Source organism: Sturnus vulgaris, chromosome 1 (assembly GCF_052056855.1).
Source record: "Sturnus vulgaris isolate bStuVul1 chromosome 1, bStuVul1.hap1, whole genome shotgun sequence".
Taxonomy (NCBI): domain Eukaryota; kingdom Metazoa; phylum Chordata; class Aves; order Passeriformes; family Sturnidae; genus Sturnus; species Sturnus vulgaris.
Window position 1 is genome coordinate 61,788,777 of NC_142243.1, and position 17,539 is coordinate 61,806,315.

General features: G+C 37.8%; 1 protein-coding gene across 8 annotated transcripts in view; it reads left to right on the top strand.

Annotated features, from left to right (window-relative positions):
* The window catches only part of TNS3 (tensin 3), a 209,453-nt gene that overhangs the window by 103,105 nt on the left and 88,809 nt on the right, over positions 1-17,539 (top strand). For 7 of the 8 annotated variants that reach the window (XM_088168117.1, XM_014877257.2, XM_014877264.2 and 4 more), the window contains 6 exons: positions 4,468-4,520; positions 5,289-5,460; positions 9,472-9,522; positions 10,756-10,878; positions 12,940-13,004; positions 16,783-16,866. In XM_088168117.1, the coding sequence (XP_088024243.1) occupies positions 4,468-4,520; positions 5,289-5,460; positions 9,472-9,522; positions 10,756-10,878; positions 12,940-13,004; positions 16,783-16,866 (548 nt within the window). Of the gene's footprint in view, positions 1-4,467; positions 4,521-5,288; positions 5,461-9,471; positions 9,523-10,755; positions 10,879-12,939; positions 13,005-16,782; positions 16,867-17,265; positions 17,298-17,539 lie in introns of those variants that run through there. The other variant, XM_088168144.1, reaches the window with a different exon arrangement.

The following is a 17,539-nucleotide window of genomic DNA, read 5'->3' on the forward strand; positions in this document are numbered from 1 at the left end:
AGTAGTTCACGTGTTAGGTTTTTGATTTACTTACTTTTCTAGAGTTGTGTAATAACTCTGTGTACTGCAAAAATGCAAATGAATTTGTCTGGAGCAAAACTAAACTCCCTTCATCCTTTGTCCTTTTCATAATCTTTCTGGTGTCTGAACTCTGCTACAGAGGACTTCAGCCTATGAAGTATGTAAGCCTACTGGCTGCAACCCAAGTTTCCTTAATCTGTTCTTGGAAAAGTTGAGAATTATCGTCTAGCTGAGATAATGACTTTTTTTACAGATAATTTTTTTTTTTGCAGGCATTATTTTTTAACTTGATTTTCTCAATTTCTTTGAGCCTTTCATCATAAGACAAGGGATGCAGATTTAGCAGAAAGGTTATTTCTTATTCGTTCTGTTTCTGGACTTGTGAGAAAGTTGTCTCAATGCCATCTCTGTGCCACATGGTGTGAGATGGCCTGTACATGACCTTTGTCATGTTTTTGCTCTGAAGCTGTGAAGCGGCTCAAAGTAGGATTATAAAAGTATGAGATGCTGTTTGCTGCGTGGGACAAGCACAAGCTTGCTATTTGAGGCAAGCCAGGTCCATGAAGAAATTCACCCTCTTTGGTGTCAAAAGAAGGTAATAAACAGGGCTGATCTCAAAAGTCTGTTTTGTTTGATCTGTGCTTTAGTTTAATTGGACTGCTTGGCTAACTTTCTACACTTGGATTGGTGGCAGGCTGTACTGGGAAACTTTTATCTAGTGATGTTGTGACCTGGTGAAAATGATTCAGAATTAAATATGGGACTGTTTTTCAGCTTCTGTATCGTGCCTTGGTGGTAGGGGACTCTGGGATGGTGTCATGGTTTGACACTGGCCCAACGCCAGGCACCCACAAGAGTCACTTACTCACCCTCCCCTGCCGCAGCTGGGCAGAGGAGAGGAAAAAAAGAGTTAACGAAGGCTTCATAAGTTGAGATAAAGACCAGGAGAAAACACTTTAAGGGCAAAACAGGCTTAACTTTAGGTTGCAGAGTACTAACAGAATCAGAGGAGGATAATGAGAAGTAAAAATAAGCCCTTAAAAACACTGTTTCCTCCCTAGCCCCTCCCTCCTTCCCACTGACAGCACACGGGAAACAGCGGGTAGGGATTTTGGTCAGTTCATAACCAAGATTGATTGCCACTGCTCCAGGAGATGAGTCCTTCCCCTCTGAGACTGTGGGATCCCTTCCCACGGGTGGCAGTTCTCCATGAACTTCTCTGGCGTGGGTCCACTCTCATGAGCAGTGGCCAAACCACACGTGCTGCAACGTGAGTCCCTCCCACAAGCAGCAGTCCTCCCAAAACTGCTGCAGTGTGGGTCATTCTTCCATGGGGTGCAGTCCTCCAAGGACAGGCTGCTCCAGCCTGGAAGCAGGGACCCCTCTCTCCACCGGGTCTCCCACTGGATCACAGCCCCCTCCAGGCATCCACCTGCTCCAGCATGGGCACCTCCCCCACGGGCTGTGGCTGGATCTCTGCATCCCCCGTGGATCCCATGGGCTGTGGGTGGATCTCTGCATCCCCCGTGGATCCCATGGGCTGTGGGTGGATCTCTGCATCCCCCGTGGATCCCATGGGCTGCAGGGGCACAGCTGCTTCATGGACTGCAGAGGAATCTCAGCGCTGGCACCTGTAGCACCTCCTGCCCCTCCTTCTCTGCTGACCTTGGTGTCTCCATCTTGTTTTCCTTCATGTGTTCTCACCTCCTCCTCTTCTCTGGCTAGGAACAAAACCTGTGACTTTTCCAGCAACTTCCCACAAGAGCCATCTTTATGGCCCCCCTGCTACCAAAAGCCAGGCTGTGCAAACCAGTGTTTTTGTCTGAGGACTTAATTTTTGAGAAATTTGGCATAACAAGCTCTATGACGAGCCCAGTACTAGGTGCAGGAGCCAATGGTGGTAGAAGAAGCAATACAGTGTGTCAAAGGAGAGAGTTGAATGGCTTGAGTTTTTACTGGAAAAAGGCAATAACACGGTACCTTGGATGCAATGAATTTGCTTATTAATACAAATCTGTGATAGGAGAGATGATGGTTGTTTTTATGAGAAGCTGTTGCCTCTACCTGCTGGCTTTCATACAACTGCAGGTAAATTTGACCAAAAGGTTCCTTGCTCTTGCTTATGTAGAGATAAATTCTATGTAGTATTGTTTGGAATAGAAAAATTACTTAAAACTGAATAAATAGATGAATAGAAGGTGTTTACTTTTTTTGAAAACTGTTCCTTATATGCCTGGTTATACTGTCAGGTATACTGGTTGTGACAGCATTGCCAGACAGTCCCAGAGAAGCAGGGGAACAAGATTAATGGGGAGAAGCTAACAGAAGAATAATCTTAGGGTGGTCTGTCCTACTTACAACATATCAAGCACTAGTTTCACTGAATCTATCGTAGTTGCAACTCTAAATTTTTGGCCAGGTGTGGTTAAAACACCCCATATAGAACCACTGTTTTTCATTGCCCTGCATCTTCTCTACTGCTCCTAGTTGTCAGGAAATGAAAACCATACCTTGTTTTGTGAGATTTTCTGTGTTATTGTCCATTCTGGGATATGCCAGATGGCATTTGCTGTCTTGGAAGGTTAATAACATTTTTTGCCATTATCCCTCCTATGTGTAGCAAGAAGAAAACAAACAATGTTTGTTTATTTTCACTTGGATGGAGATGATTTGCCTTTATGGATGGTCTGCCCTGTGCTGCTGAATACTTTTTGGGGAAACTTGTGTTCTGATAGTTGGGTGACACAGCATGCATACAGTAAATATGTATCTCACTAATGTTTTTTTTTTTTTTTGCTAGTGGTTTGCATTATGTTTTTGTTCATATGCTTATACACTGCAAGCTACTAGGATTTATGCTAGTTTATGTGGCTCAACAGTGTGAAATAGAGAATGATTTTATCACTAACTTTCTTACCAGAGGAAGCTGTTTTATGTGTCTGATTATTCAGGATACATGACAGTTTAGTCATCAAATTTTTTAGTAGGTGGCAGAAGTACTTCTTAAGCAATGGGTACATCTGTGACCAACAGAAACCAAGGAAGTGTAGAGAGTCCTGCTTCCAATTGCTTTCTATTTACAAAACCAAAACAAAATACACCAAAAGCTATGTCTTGAATTTCAGTTATAGTTATTTACTTGTTTTTGCACCCATGGTGTATTATATAAAGCCTTTAAAATTCTAAGAAGGGCTTGGGTAAAGAGAAACTGAAAATACCATGAAGTTTCCGCATCTCCTTTTGTCTAAGTAGAGACAGAAACTAATGAAACTGGGACCACTTACATGAGGTGCACCTTATGCCATCAGTTGTGCTTTGAAATTTGCCAGAACAGTTCACTTTCAGAAATTTTGAAAGAAAATGTGCCACTTTCATGCTTGTATGTATCCTAGCTATTCCCAGATTTTGATACACAGCATAATTTTATGGAAAGTTCTAACTCATTCAAACACAGTTTTTTTGGTTTGGGAATACTTGTGTGTAGCCAAAATAGATAGGGTTTATCAGTTTTCCAGCTCTAACCCTTAATAAATAAGCTTTTTTGTGCATATGTCTGTGTATGAAGTATGAATTCAGGGTGGGAGAGGAGGGAGTACTCTTTCCCTTATTGATTTACTGATGGATGATACTAAATTGAACTTCTGATCTTCTGTATCAAAACATATGCGTCTAAGTGCTAAATTAAAAAATATAAAAAATACATGAATTAAAAATGAGATATACACAAGCTAAAAAAATATATAGACATAGCTAAATGTAAATTGGATAATATTTATTTTAATTGAATGTTGTATGGTAGTAGCTGTCTTTTTGTAGGTTTTTTTTTTCTTTTTAAACCCGTCCTGGTAGGAAGGGATACTGCCCCCTCTGGGCAGTTCTCTGTTACATACAGAACTTGGGTGGCAATCACACTGGAACATAAATCTGAGATAGCTACAATTAGATGAGACAAATTCTATTATTATGGTCCATGAGGGAGAATGTTTTTACACTTTTTCATTCATAGTTACTATTACTGAACAAATGGAACTACAAAAATAAACTACTACACATTCTCAGGAGTCTGATACAGAAGTATGTATTTCAGTATTGTCATAAGAAAATCAGTGGAGAGGAGCTTGCTTTTGCAGGTTTATACAAAAATTCAAGTTACATAATCTCAAAGCCAGCTATGTTTTCTCTAATATTAATGCAGTTACCAAGAAGAGCATTAAAAATGTCACAGAAGACTTTTCTGGCTGTAGTGAGTTGGAAGAGGTAGTAGAAAGTTAGACAAAACCTGGGCATAACCACAGCATTTGCATTCAAAACATAGGGCAATTATCCTCTTGTATCCTCTTGTTGTTACAGTCTTTCAAATCATAAATGAGGAGAAAAGGTAGAAACATTGACACCAGTGACAGCAAGTAAGGTTCTAGATTGATTTTTTTGCTTTCTCTGTTCCAGAATTCCAGCAGTGCTTTGAAGAGCTCCTCTTTCAGTTGTGACAAAGTATCACGGCAAGTATTTCTTTCATATTTTATCTAGCAGTGTCACAGGTATGTCACGTGGTGCAGTGATGGGTTTAGGCTTTTTTATTTGTGGTTGTGATTTTCGTGAGTTTAGTCTCCTGCAAGGTAGACCTGCTATGCAAATACCGTTTTTACAATGCCTTTATGAGAAAATAACTAGGCATATTTACTGAGCTGATTGTCTGATATTTTATTAAGGACAAAGTTGTGCTCATCACCTGGAAAGGAAAGAAGTATTTGTAGACTAGCCAGTGAAATGAATTGAATTACATTCATATCTGTTGTACTTTGAGGACTAATTTTAAGTTCACTTCAGTTTTACTCAGAGCAGGCTTCAAGATCTGTAGTGTTTTATAGATCACTGGTCAAGGTTCCAATTTGTAAAGCGTTTGCAGAATTCTGCAGAGAGATGTGTAGAGACAGAAGTATCTATACATTTCTATTTGATTCATAAATTTGTTGTGCTAGTATTTGTCAAATTGCTTGTATTCTTTTTGCTGCTTTTCCACATTATTGGTTGCAGAGATTTTTTTCAGTACAGTTTTGATGTGAAGAATTCTGGTGAAGAACTCCATTTGTGTTCTGAACGGAATACTTCGAGCTCTGTAGGCATTTAATGAGTTGTAATTGTAATGAAATTATTGGAAACATGTGATGCTTGACTGTTGGAATCTAAATGGGAATTTCTTCTCATTGATATGCCATGTTTCTTCTTGTCTGCATTGCTCTGAACTGCCACATCCAATCTCTTCCCAGAAGTGCGGACTTTGATCACATTATGGAGGAAGGCTATGAACTTGACCTCACTTACATCACAGAGCGGATTATTGCTGTATCCTTCCCTGCTGGCTGTTCTGAGGAAACTTACCTCCACAATCTCCAAGAAGTAACACGAATGCTCAAATCCAAACATGGTGATAATTACTTGGTAAGTGTAAGATCAGCTGTTTGTGACTTATCTTTCGTCATGCAGGAAGACTATTTTATGTCCACATAAGCCATTATCAACTAAAAGTCACTCTTTGGTCCGTCTTAACAGCCTTGTAATCAAGTGCAAGATTTTCAGTAGTGTTATAAGCTGCTAGATATTGAAAACACTTTTATTTTGCTGGGGTAGTGCAGTCTCTGTGGTGATAACACATAGTCAAATGCTGAAGAATAATTGCAGTGACAATTTTCATTGTCCAAAACTTGCTCTTGAGAGATACATACCTTGCAATGTGGAGTGAGATTTTTCTTTTGTAGCAGTGAGCTACATCTGGGTTCTCGGGTGGGTATCTGATAGTCTGTCTGTTGTCTTCACTTGTGAAGGCAACATGCAAAAGTAGGGTTGCTGTTGGTGTGTTCTGTCCAGCTCTTTCTCATGAACTTGCTTTAGGTGCATTTTTCGTGCCATTTAGTTTTCTATAGGAAATTAAGCAAATATATAGTGAGCTCTGTGTGCAGATTTTTAAAAAAATGTTGACAACAAGCTGTTAATCTCTGGTGCTGTTTTTGGCTAGTGCCATGGCATGTATTGTCTCAGCCTGTTCTATGAAGGTGAATTTAAAACAAGGCCGATATTTTATTTACTTTTTTCTCTTACTGCCTTTTTAGAATGTGTGTGTAAACTAGAATTAAATCCATGACTTCAGGAACATGAACTTTACCCACAGTAGAAGTTAGTTACTGGAGAGATTCCACTAATGATTTAAACACATTATCTTCTTCTCACAAACTGAGATGTCATAGGTGCATTTGAGCTAGACTGAACTTGTGATGTGGACTGATGTCCTCAGCATGCTGCCTTGGTGCCCTTGGCATCCCTTCCATCAGGCACTGGTAGTTTATAAGGCACACAGTAGTAATAGTTTGAAGGTGACCTATGTGTAAAGCTTTATAGGTTCAAATTCACCTGTTCTTCTCTGGCTATTTCCATGCAATAACAGTGTAAGTCTCTCCAGTTAAATCTCTCTTAATACTTGTTTGTAGTACAAAAATCTGATACAGTCTGGTTTAGTGTCTGAGAAGGATTATAATGTCTGTCTCTGAGAGGGATTGTGGTCACTTTCTCTTGAAAAGTTGAGATTTTATTTTTTTTTTGTTTAGTTTTGTTCTGTTTATCAATTTATTTTCTAATGGGTATTTCAGAAATCAGCTGTCTTGATAAAAAGAAGGCTTGTTGCTATTTTCTTCAAATGTGTTTCTGCAAATGTGCAAGATAACCTGACAAAACACAGCCAGGTTGTAGATTCAGAGCTTGTTTTTAAACTACCTTTTGTTTCTCATGTTTCTCTTCAGCCTGCTCAAAAGGCACATGTATATCAGCAAAGAAAAAAAAACCCAAAACCTCCACAAAATGGTATGCAAGTCAGCAGTCCTGCTGAGGTTGATGGGAACAATTCTACTCTTTTATTGGGTCAGGGTCTCAGCTAATAGAACAATACTACAAATCAGCAGTTGTCATTTTTTATTTAATCATTTTCCTTTCACTACAGTGAAAGGAGTGAGCACATTGTTTCCTGTTTGAGTCTGAGTTTATTAAGAAGAGTATGGAAAAAACCCCTAAGTATCTAATTTTCTCTAACAGTATTATACTTTGGAAGTCTGAGGCCAGAGTCCTTTAAGGAGAGATAAAAGCCTCTCGATAGCTTACAGTAAATTTTTCTCTGATTTGACATCCTAAAAAACCATATTCCCTGTAGGCTTTGGTTCCCAGAAGAAACATGAGTTTTCCAACAGATGAAAATTAGAAGCTGATATTAATGCTCCTCTTTCTTGTACCAAAATATAAGTAGGTAGAACTAGGATATGCGAAAAAGGGACCAAAAAGGGTGCAGTTACTCTTCCACTGTCATGGTTTAATCCCAACCAGTAACTTGGCCCCACACAGCTGCTCACTTGCTTCCTCACCAGTGGAATGGAGGAGGGAATCAGAAGAGTAAAGGTGAAAAAATAAGTAAGACGAGGTTAATAGGTTAAACAAAAGCTTTACTCACAAGCAAAGCAAAACAAGGAATTATTAATTGCTTTCTGTGAGCAGGCAGATCTTCAACTGTCCTCAGGACAGCCAGGCTTCATAATGCAGAATGATGACTTGGGAAAACAAACACTACCACTCTGAATGTCACCACTCCCTCCTTCCTTAGGCTTACATGCTGAGAATGTTATATGGTATAGAAAATCCCTTTAATCAGTTAGGGTCACCTATCTTGGCTGTGCCCTTTCCTTTTCTTGTGCATCCCCAGCTCACTCATTGGTGGGATGGTGTGAATGCTCTTGAGAAGAAAAAATTTCTTGAAAAAGAAAAGCTCTTGACACTGTGTAAGCACTGCTCAACAATCACGAAAACATCCCTGTTTTATCAACACCATTTTCAACACAAATCCAAAACACAGCCCCATATGAACTACTGTGAAGAAAATTAACTCTACCCCAGCCAAAAACAACACACAGTGGCATCTATTTCTACCATCTATTTCTTCTCTTCAAAGACTTCTGTCATATCTTGCTTTGTTGTATGAGAAATGTTGATTCCTCTACCTTCAGGTCTCTATTCTGTGCTGTTGAGATTCCTGGAGTATCTCAGTGTGATTACTGTAGCTTGACAGGGACTTGGGTACAACAGTGTCTTGGAGTTTGGTGTCTGACCCAGCAGTGACAAATACCCATCATGAACAGGACTGTATCCTGACACACAGGATTTTTAAATTGTTCTTAAGTATAGATATAATAAGAAAGATTAATAAAAAAAGTTTTTGTCAAATAACCATTCTTTTCCTGTGGAAAATTTTAGGTAATCTATTTAATATAGCTTTAGCACTAATTTTAAGAATTCTATACTGAGATCTGTATTGAGAACTGCATCTCTCTGTTAATTTGTTTTCCAATTATGAAAGCTAATAGAAATTACAAAAAAAATATGTCATTTATAGAAGACAGTGCTCATTTAATTCCGGTTTTACTATCGGTATTTCAGGAAGGATAAGCACAGTGATGTAGTTGCTTTAACCTGTTCAGTTTTTGGCTTCTTTGCTTAAGACAGCTGATGAGAGTGCTGGTTAACACAAAGGGGTAATATTACAGAAGAGTATTACACTTCAGAAAAGGGTTCTTAAATTGTCCTTGGGTAGTAAAAAACTGTATAATGGATTTGCCTCATGTTTACAATCTATTTATTCCATTCTCTCAGTGTAATTAATGAGAGTTTTTCATTGGTTATGCCATCTATACCTGACTTGGGATGTGAAATAGCCACACTGTGAAAGAGAATCTGCCTTATTAGCATTGTTTCAGTTCTTGAGTAATGGTATTTCAGCTTTTTGTTATTGATTGATACTGATTTAAGGCACTTTCTAATGAAAGAGTCAATGACTCTTCTATACACTGTTTTTTTTTGTTCATATTGCAGTCTTTTTTTGTCCTTCTTAAGCACTAAGTGGAGGGTAACTTGCTATTTAGTGGGTTAACAGAAGAGTTGGAAGATCTCATAGGCTAAGCTGTAGTTGAATAGGTATGCCATATCTTCCCTGCTATTTTTGACAGGCCAATACTTTCTTGTCAGGCTTGCAAATTCAAATATTTAACACTGTACCACTCTCCCAGACTTCTCATTGTTAATTCTTATGCTCTGCCTTATATTGCATGGTAGCCAGGTCTCTCAGTATACCTCTGACTCAAAACCATGTGAAATAAATTAGATGTAGTAGAATTTTAATTATCCTTTTTCAAAATGTGCATTTAAGTTTAGCTTTAGTTTTATTGTAAAATAACTGAATATCTAAAATACATTTGCTAATGCTACCTGATGTCAAGTGTTAATTTAGTTTAGTAGAACAGTGGACAAACCTGCAGCCATATCATTGTAGTTTCTTGTAATTTTTATGTTTCAAATACATCTATTTACTACATAAATTATAGAGTCTTGATGGCTAATACTTTTTTCTTTCTTTCTGAACAGGTATTAAACCTCTCTGAAAAGAGGTATGACCTTGCCAAGCTTAACCCAAAGGTATCAATTGTCTTCCATAACATAGCTTTCTAGTGTTAAATACAAGTTAAATGGCCTGATAAGCCCTGAAGCTATCCAAGTGTTGATATACAGAGTAAGAGAAGAAGTTTTGGAAGATATTAAAACCCCGACATCCATCCCTTTTTATTTTTTCTCAAGTTCTGTTTTGTGTCTGTTAGATCTGCGTTTCACACAGCTATTCCTGTTGTTTTCTTAGACTTTACACACAGGACCAGAAGCCTGTTGTGACTTCTGAGAGACTTCTATTGAGTGATGCAGTTTTTACTCGAAGTATACTTTTTTGTGTGGTCACAGGATACTGGGGTTATATAATGTCATGTACAGTCAGCTAAAGCTAATGAACTTGATTAAAATAAGGACCTCCCTTTTGTACTATCCTTGATTAGTTGCTTCTCTGCACAATAGAGACATAAGGAATGTCAGAATCATTGATGTCTGACTCTTGTTCCTTCTCACCAGTTGGTGTGTTTGTTTGTTGTAAGAAATAGTGTACAGGTACACTTCAGCATCTGTTATAAGGCCAGACAGAGTAGCACAGATGTGTATTTACATCTTAAATAGTAAATTTGCAAAATTAAATAGTACATTTACAGAGATAAGCTACCTGAAGAAAGTGCTAAAACCCCTCTTAATTTTAACTTTTTGCATGCTTTGTTGATCATGAAGATGGGTTTTTCAATATTAGGCATATGTTGAAATGCATAATATGTATGTATTGCATATGTTTGGTTAGTAAATATGCATATAATGAACTGTATTATGTAATGAATAGAAAATCTGAACAAAATTTTGACATGCTGTAACCATGTTGCACATGAAGAAAATAAAATGAAAGCCATCAAAGATCATTCTTTGTTCTCATTCTGATTGTATTTACTGTCATAAAATACCAGAAATTCTAACTGAAAAATCTTTTAACAAATCAAGACCTTCAGAAATGTTGTCACTTTTAAGTGGTTGGTGAGATTGGGAACGGGGTGAGGAGGAGGAAGTTTTTTGTTTATTTGTTTCTATAAAAGTACTAGTATCTTAAAAAACAACAAATTCTCTCTTCCACGTAAGAGACCTGTAAGCATCATAACAATTGAATTGCATGATTATCTGAGATGAGAAGAGTTGGGGAGATTTTCAACCTAGTTATTTGAATCCAGATTTTAGTATGTGATACTAGGATCAAGGTGTCTCTTGTAAATGTTATTTATTTAATTGCAGATTATGGATGTGGGGTGGCCTGATCTCCATGCTCCACTTCTTGATAAGGTGTGCACCATCTGCAAGGCTATGGAGTCCTGGCTGGACAACGATCCTCAACACGTGGTGGTGATCCATTGCAGAGTAAGTGCAGTGGATGAGTTTGTATTCATTTTCAAAAACCTTGTCCTTTACTCTTCCCATTTCAAAAAATAAAAAGTTGTTTTCAATGTTGGCAACAGTGTGTGTCCCGATCTGCTGTTAATACAGGCAAGAGTCGTGATGGTTTGTTTGATCTCAGGGGTGCAAAAGACACAACAGGGGGACAAAATCAGTTTGCTCACAGCAAAATGCGCTTTTATTGAGTGCTAACAACTAGTTTTTTGCGATCGAGGGAGAGTTAAAGGAAACAAAGTAAAGAGAGAGCGAGAGAAAAGGGGGAGGAATGGGAAATAGATGGCTGTCCTCGTGATCTGGCCTATAGACTCAGGTGTTCTCGTGGTCCCAGCCAATAGACATGTCTTCTGTGGGGAAATCTCAAAAAATCTTCAGAGAGTCATTTTTTATAGTCCTTTTCCAAAAGTGAGTGATGTCTGGCCAAGAGGTGTGGAGATTTATTTACCATTGTGAGGGTTGCTCCAAGAAACAGGTGTACAGAACCTGCTGCTCCAGCTAGTGCCTGCTCGAGAGCAGTGTACCATGAAGCACAGCGAGCACCTGCAAGCAGTCCCTTGGCAAGCAGCCACCTCGACCAGGCCAGGAACTCTTGTCCAAAGCTGACCAGGCCAGAACTGGGTGGGGGTCCTCAGGGTCTTAGCCTCTATACTCGTGATGGTCCTGAGGCATATGAGGGAAAAATTCCAGACCAACTCTTACAGTGTACCAGATATTCTGTTGATGTAAGCAAGCTTAAATCCATTGACCTTTCATGCTTGTTAAAGGTTTTTTTTTAATGACTAAAGTCCTAGCCTTTGCTTCAGTCATAGTATGAACCAATGTTACTTCATCCTTCAAAGGTCATTGTCACTTCTGTAAATGTATTTAGAAGCTTTAGGTTTTTCCAGCTTGATGGACACTCACGAATTTTGTTGCTGGATAAGGATGGGCACTGTATCACAAATCATCTCCGTAGATTGTGTATGGCTGTAGGAAATGAGGACATTAAAGACCTTCTGGATCCTTTTGAAAGGTTTTAATTGACAGCATCATTGCAGTGCCTTAGAGCAAAGCCAGTGTGCTATGTTGCTTCCTCCTGCTTTCTCACAACAAACAGAAATAAAGAAAAATCACCGTTAAATTTGGATAAAATGAATTCAGAACTGGGTTGGTAGCTATGCTTGTGACACTTGAGGCAAACCTATCTCTGTATCACTGTCAGATGTTACTCTAAACAAAATGATGGTGGTAATGGGATGGAAACTTCTCTTCAAGTCATGTTACATAGTCTCCAGTCCCAAATTTCTTCCAGGCAGAATGTTATTATTGTATGAAATACTTGAAATCTTACTAGTTGCAGAAATGCAGCCAGGAGAATGACCCATATGTGGGACAGAAGAAAAGGGAACAAAGTATTTCTAGGTATACAGTCATATACAAATTGATAATGCATATTTTTGATTAATGCCTTTTGCTAATACATGTTTCCAGCCACAGAGATAGATACAGCCAACACTATCAGCTGACAGATTGGAAATATTTTGAAATCTGTGAGAATTAATTGTTAAAAATTGCTTGTTAAATTTTTAATGGGCATAAATTTGACAAATTTGCATTTGTCATGTAAATTATTTAAAAATACATTAGAACATTTTAAAAAATTATCCGTAGAATATCAGTTACTATCAATCTCAGGTGTTGGGGAGGTACAAATGTGAAAACCTGCCAAAAAGGCCTACACTTTCTTAAATAGTGTTTTCTAGCATTTCATCCTGAGAATTGCAATATTGCCTAGGCTTGTTGTGAATAATTTATGGAAAAAATAACACAAAATTAGGGTACTTCATACAATTTCTTTTTTTCTTTTTTCCCCACTTGATTCTTCTTAATTGATAAGATTTGACAGGCATACACATAGAAATCCTGCTTGGTGTTTTATTATGTCATTTGTCAGCCAGCTTACATTGATAGATGTAAATGTCTTAAATATAATAATGTCCAATAATGTAATACATAATATAAATTATCATTCTCTTTTTCCTAATACAGGGAGGAAAAGGAAGGATAGGTGTAGTCATATCATCGTATATGCATTTTACCAATGTTTCTGCAAGGTAAGTGTGAATAATGCATGTTGTGTGTTTTTTTACAATAAACATTGGGAGAAATGCCTTTTAGTTGATTACTCTTTGATTACTGTTTGTCAGGTTTTCTTCTTAGAGTTGTGTAGTAGTAGTATTCTTTCTTAACAGAGTTAATGATAGTTTTCTTGTAATCCTGCTTCCAGCAAGAGACTGAATGAGGTGACAGCCTAAGGTCCCTTTGAAACTGAGATTTTATTGATTTGCAGAAAACTTTTCTAAAGGATATTTTCAGATGAATTATAGAATATTCAAGACACCATTTTAATGAAATGATACTATCTTTATTCTATTAAACCTATCTATTTGCCACATCCATCAAGTGGCCTCTTGAATTGGTGAGAAATTTTTCCTTTAGTACTTAAGGAAAACTGTTATTAGAATCTGGAAAGAGTGTTTGAACAAGGAATTCCTAGACATTGATCCAAGTGCAGACTGAAGTGTAAGAAGTAATCTAGACTTTATTTTGCAGTCAGTTCAAACAGTAGGTGTCTGATTAGTTGGTTTTAATTGTTTCTTTTGGAGTGCTCAAATATGAAATGACAATTGACAATCTATATCAAAAAATACACAATTTGGTGAATGGTCTCGAAAAGAATGAAATGCATTTTGGAGATTTTTGTTGGGTTTCTAATCACATTGTCTTCCCTTGCTTTTTTTTTTTATTCATATACATACATAAATGTAATAAAATAAGAATACACTCTAAATGCCATGGTTAAATCAAATTTGGTCCTGAATTCACAACAGCTTGTCAGTAATAGATTTGATCCAGTACTGTAGTTGATGGAGTCTTGAATCACTAGAGGTTGATGGCAAATTACTCATGAATGTCAGTCAAACTAGAATCCTGAAAATAATCTGTGTTCATTGGGGTAAACCAAATTTACAAGTAATTATGATCCAAGAAACTAAGTGCATTGTGTACACCAATAGGTGATGAAAAAAACCCACTTGCTTCAATGGTTGCCACAGTTTCATATTTTGTGGAGAAGTACTGTGAATGACAAAAACAGTCAAGTAGTACAGCTGTTGTGGTGTGATTTCAGTATTGCAGTATCATGTCGTCCTTAAAGGTGGTACCTGGCTGTAAATACATTTTAATAACACCATTACAGTCACATTCAGGCGTTGTTTTGTAAAGTCCAGCAATGAAAGGTATCATCTTTTACCCCAGACAAATTCAGGATTCCTCCAGTGAAGTTGCAGGAGCGGAGTGAGCTTGGAAGCCTTCTTTAACTTTCTGAGTATCTGGCAGCTGCTATCCAAAACTTAACTTTTCTGTGTAAGAATGAGGTTGGGGGTTTCCCACCTATGATTTGTATATCCCTAGTATTATCAAGACTCTTGAAAATGGTGTTCAGCAATGGTTCAGCAACCTTGCAGAAGCAGAAATTACTGCAGGTGTTGCTGTTAAGGGTGCCATCTACTGTGTCTGAAGTGGTACTTAGAAGACGTTGAAGATGTTCACACTAAAGAAAGTTCTTAATTGTCAGCATGCATAGGTGTCCTGGTTGTGGCCAGAACAGGGTTAATTTTTCAGTATGCTTGAGGGAGGGTGGCTTAGAGGTTATTCTATACCCCACCTCATATCATTGCCAGGGTGGGGGGAAAGGGATCCTTCAAGGAAGAAGAGGTCCCTTCTGGTTGAGAAAGAGTGGCAGAAGGAGCCATCAGCATTCTGTTGTTGGGGGTTTCCACAGTGAGCAATAATAATGTTTCCTTTCTTTTACCCTCTGTCGTTATTATTGTTGTTGTTACTATTTGTTTTCTTACCTCATTCCTGTTTCCAGTAAATTGTTCTCATTCAAAGATCAAAACCTGTGATCTTTGCCTTTGTGCCTCCAATTCTCCTCTCCATCCCACTGTAGGGGAAGGGGAGAGGAAGGAAAGAGCAAGCAGCAGTGTGGTTTGGAGAGCATTAGTAAGAGCACTAAATTAGATAATTCCATTCCTGAGCCATGACAATATGCCAAAAAAAACTAGGCTTAGTGAAATCCTGTGAACTTAGGCTTAGCACCTCTGCTGTAAAGACAAAGGATTAGAGTTGGGGTTTTTCAGTCTGAAAGAAGAGTAAGCTCCCAGGAGACCTTCTGGTTGTCCTCCAGTACCTAAAGGAGGCCTGCAAGATGGGTGGAGTGGGACTTTTTCAAAGTAAGGCAGTGATAGGACAAGGTGGGAATGGCTATAAACTGAAGGAGGGTAGATTTAGATTAGATATTAAATATAAAGAATAAATTCTTTACTGTTAGAGTGGTGAGACACTGGAACAAGTTGTCAAAAGAAGCTGTGGATGCTGCATTTCTGGAAGTGCTCAAGGCCAGAGTGGATGGGTCCTTGAGTAACCTGGTTTGGTGACAGGTGTCCTGCCCATGACAAGAGAGTTGGAACAAGATGATCTTTAAGATCGTTTCCAAGCTAAACCATTCTATGAAAAATCCTTTAGTTATATGTTGTAGTATCAATTTTTCTCATTTAGGAGGGAATAATGTGTCATCAAATTTAATGAGGTCAAACAGAGCTCTTTGCCTTCATTAGTAAATTCTATTTTAATAAGCAAGGTGCAGTTAGGAATGGGCTGCCTAAATTCTGGATAGCACTGTGGGTGAAGATGTATGAAGATATTTGATGGATTGAGTGAGAAAGAGGTTTTGGGTCAAGAATATTTGAAGTACACACTATTAATTTTTAACACTCATGAAGAAAATGCTTGACTTTATAGCCTGATCCAGCACCCTGTCAAGACAATTGGCGTCTTCTGATTAATTTTTGAGAAGGCATAAATTTCATTTTTATCCTGATGTGCATAGGTATACTTTGCACAGTTTTTTTTCCTCTGAACTCATTTAGGTTGAACTAGTTACGGAATTTTAAAGTTGAGATTCTGGTGTGTTTCTATATTTTGGACCTTCCAGATTTTTTATATTCTGATGTAAATTAAAACTGTGAACTACATCTGTTATGAGACACATCGTTTTTATCTAGGATAGATATAAAAGAATCACCATAGCATGTTATTTGGCATGTGTGATTAACAGCATTCTTACTGATTTTTGGCACTTCTTTTTCTTTTTTTTCTGTAGCCTCTTGCCTCCCTTCACCCAAAAAACACCTACGTAAGAGCCATTCTGGATAGAGAATAGAAGAAAATGTATTTTTTTTTTAATATGTTGCTCCTTGATTGTGTATTTGAAGAGTTTGTGGTTGTCTGATGTAAAAGAGTTATTTTTCAAAGACAGTCTCTGCCTTGATGGCTCAGGGTACAGGAAACAAAGGCTGAATGAATTATTGTCTGCTTAAATGAACTTCTATCCTAGTACTCCACTTCTTTCTGAAAAAGAAAATAAATTTGTATTTTATAGAGAGAACTCCCCAGTGGCACATTCAAGAAATTGTAGCAAGTATCCTCCTTTGGGAGCCTGAACTGTTTGGTTTTGCCAAAGTTATTTGCATTCTGATTTCAAAGTATTCATGCTGGAAGTATGCAATTCAGTTAATTGAATAAGGAAGTCGGTGCTTTGCTCAGGAAGGAAACTATCTTAAGGTGTTGAATGAGAAGGTGTCAGTGGAATAAGCATCATTGTCCACAATGTCCAGATTACTAGAGTTGCTAGTTAGGTACTTGTTTTTAAAATTTTGCTTTACTTCCCTCCTGTTTTTCTTCCAAATATTTTTACATATTTCAAGGAGTAACCTGCTGAATTTTCAGGATAACACTGAAGCAGAATAACCTGTATCTCTTTCTTGACAGTGCTGATCAGGCTCTAGACAGATTTGCTATGAAGAAATTCTTTGATGATAAAGTTTCAGCTTTAATGCAGCCGTCCCAAAGAAGGTATTCAATTTGTTTCTAATTTACAATTTATAAATTATTCTAATTTATATCAATGGCAAATTATCTTCTTCTCCCATCCCTTACTCCCTCCCCAGCTATGTGAAAGCTATTTCCACAAGATCCTCTAGTGCTTCCTGAATTCTTAGCACTTTATCTTATATTAATATTCCTTGATTGATGAGATCTCTCCTTCAGTTCCTTCATGTGGTCCCAGATAGACAAGACTTTTGTACCACACTGTTGTCTAAATGGGTTCTTACTGCATTGTTTGTTAACAAAGAGATGTCACAATCTTGATTGTTCCAGGATAACAATAAACTCATTTTTCTGTGGCATAAAGATGTGTATGGAAAGTGTGCTGATTAGTGTGCAATAAAGATCTTTTTACCTCTTCTGCAGATTATGCACTTGCCCCACGTCCATGCTAGTAGGTGTGTGTCAAAGCATGCAATATTCATTATGTTTATCTAGATGTGTTACATTTTCAGTCTGTCTGTATGACAACGGCTGAGTTAGGACTCAAAGTAATAAGCACTTTGGAAAGTGAATAGTTCTGGGGTTCACTGTGTACCTTGTTTTGATGACAGGTAATTGAAGGATTCAGTGCCAAAAGAGACTGGTATCCATCAGACAAGTAGTTGTGATATAGGTGAATCTCTTTTAGAAATATAAA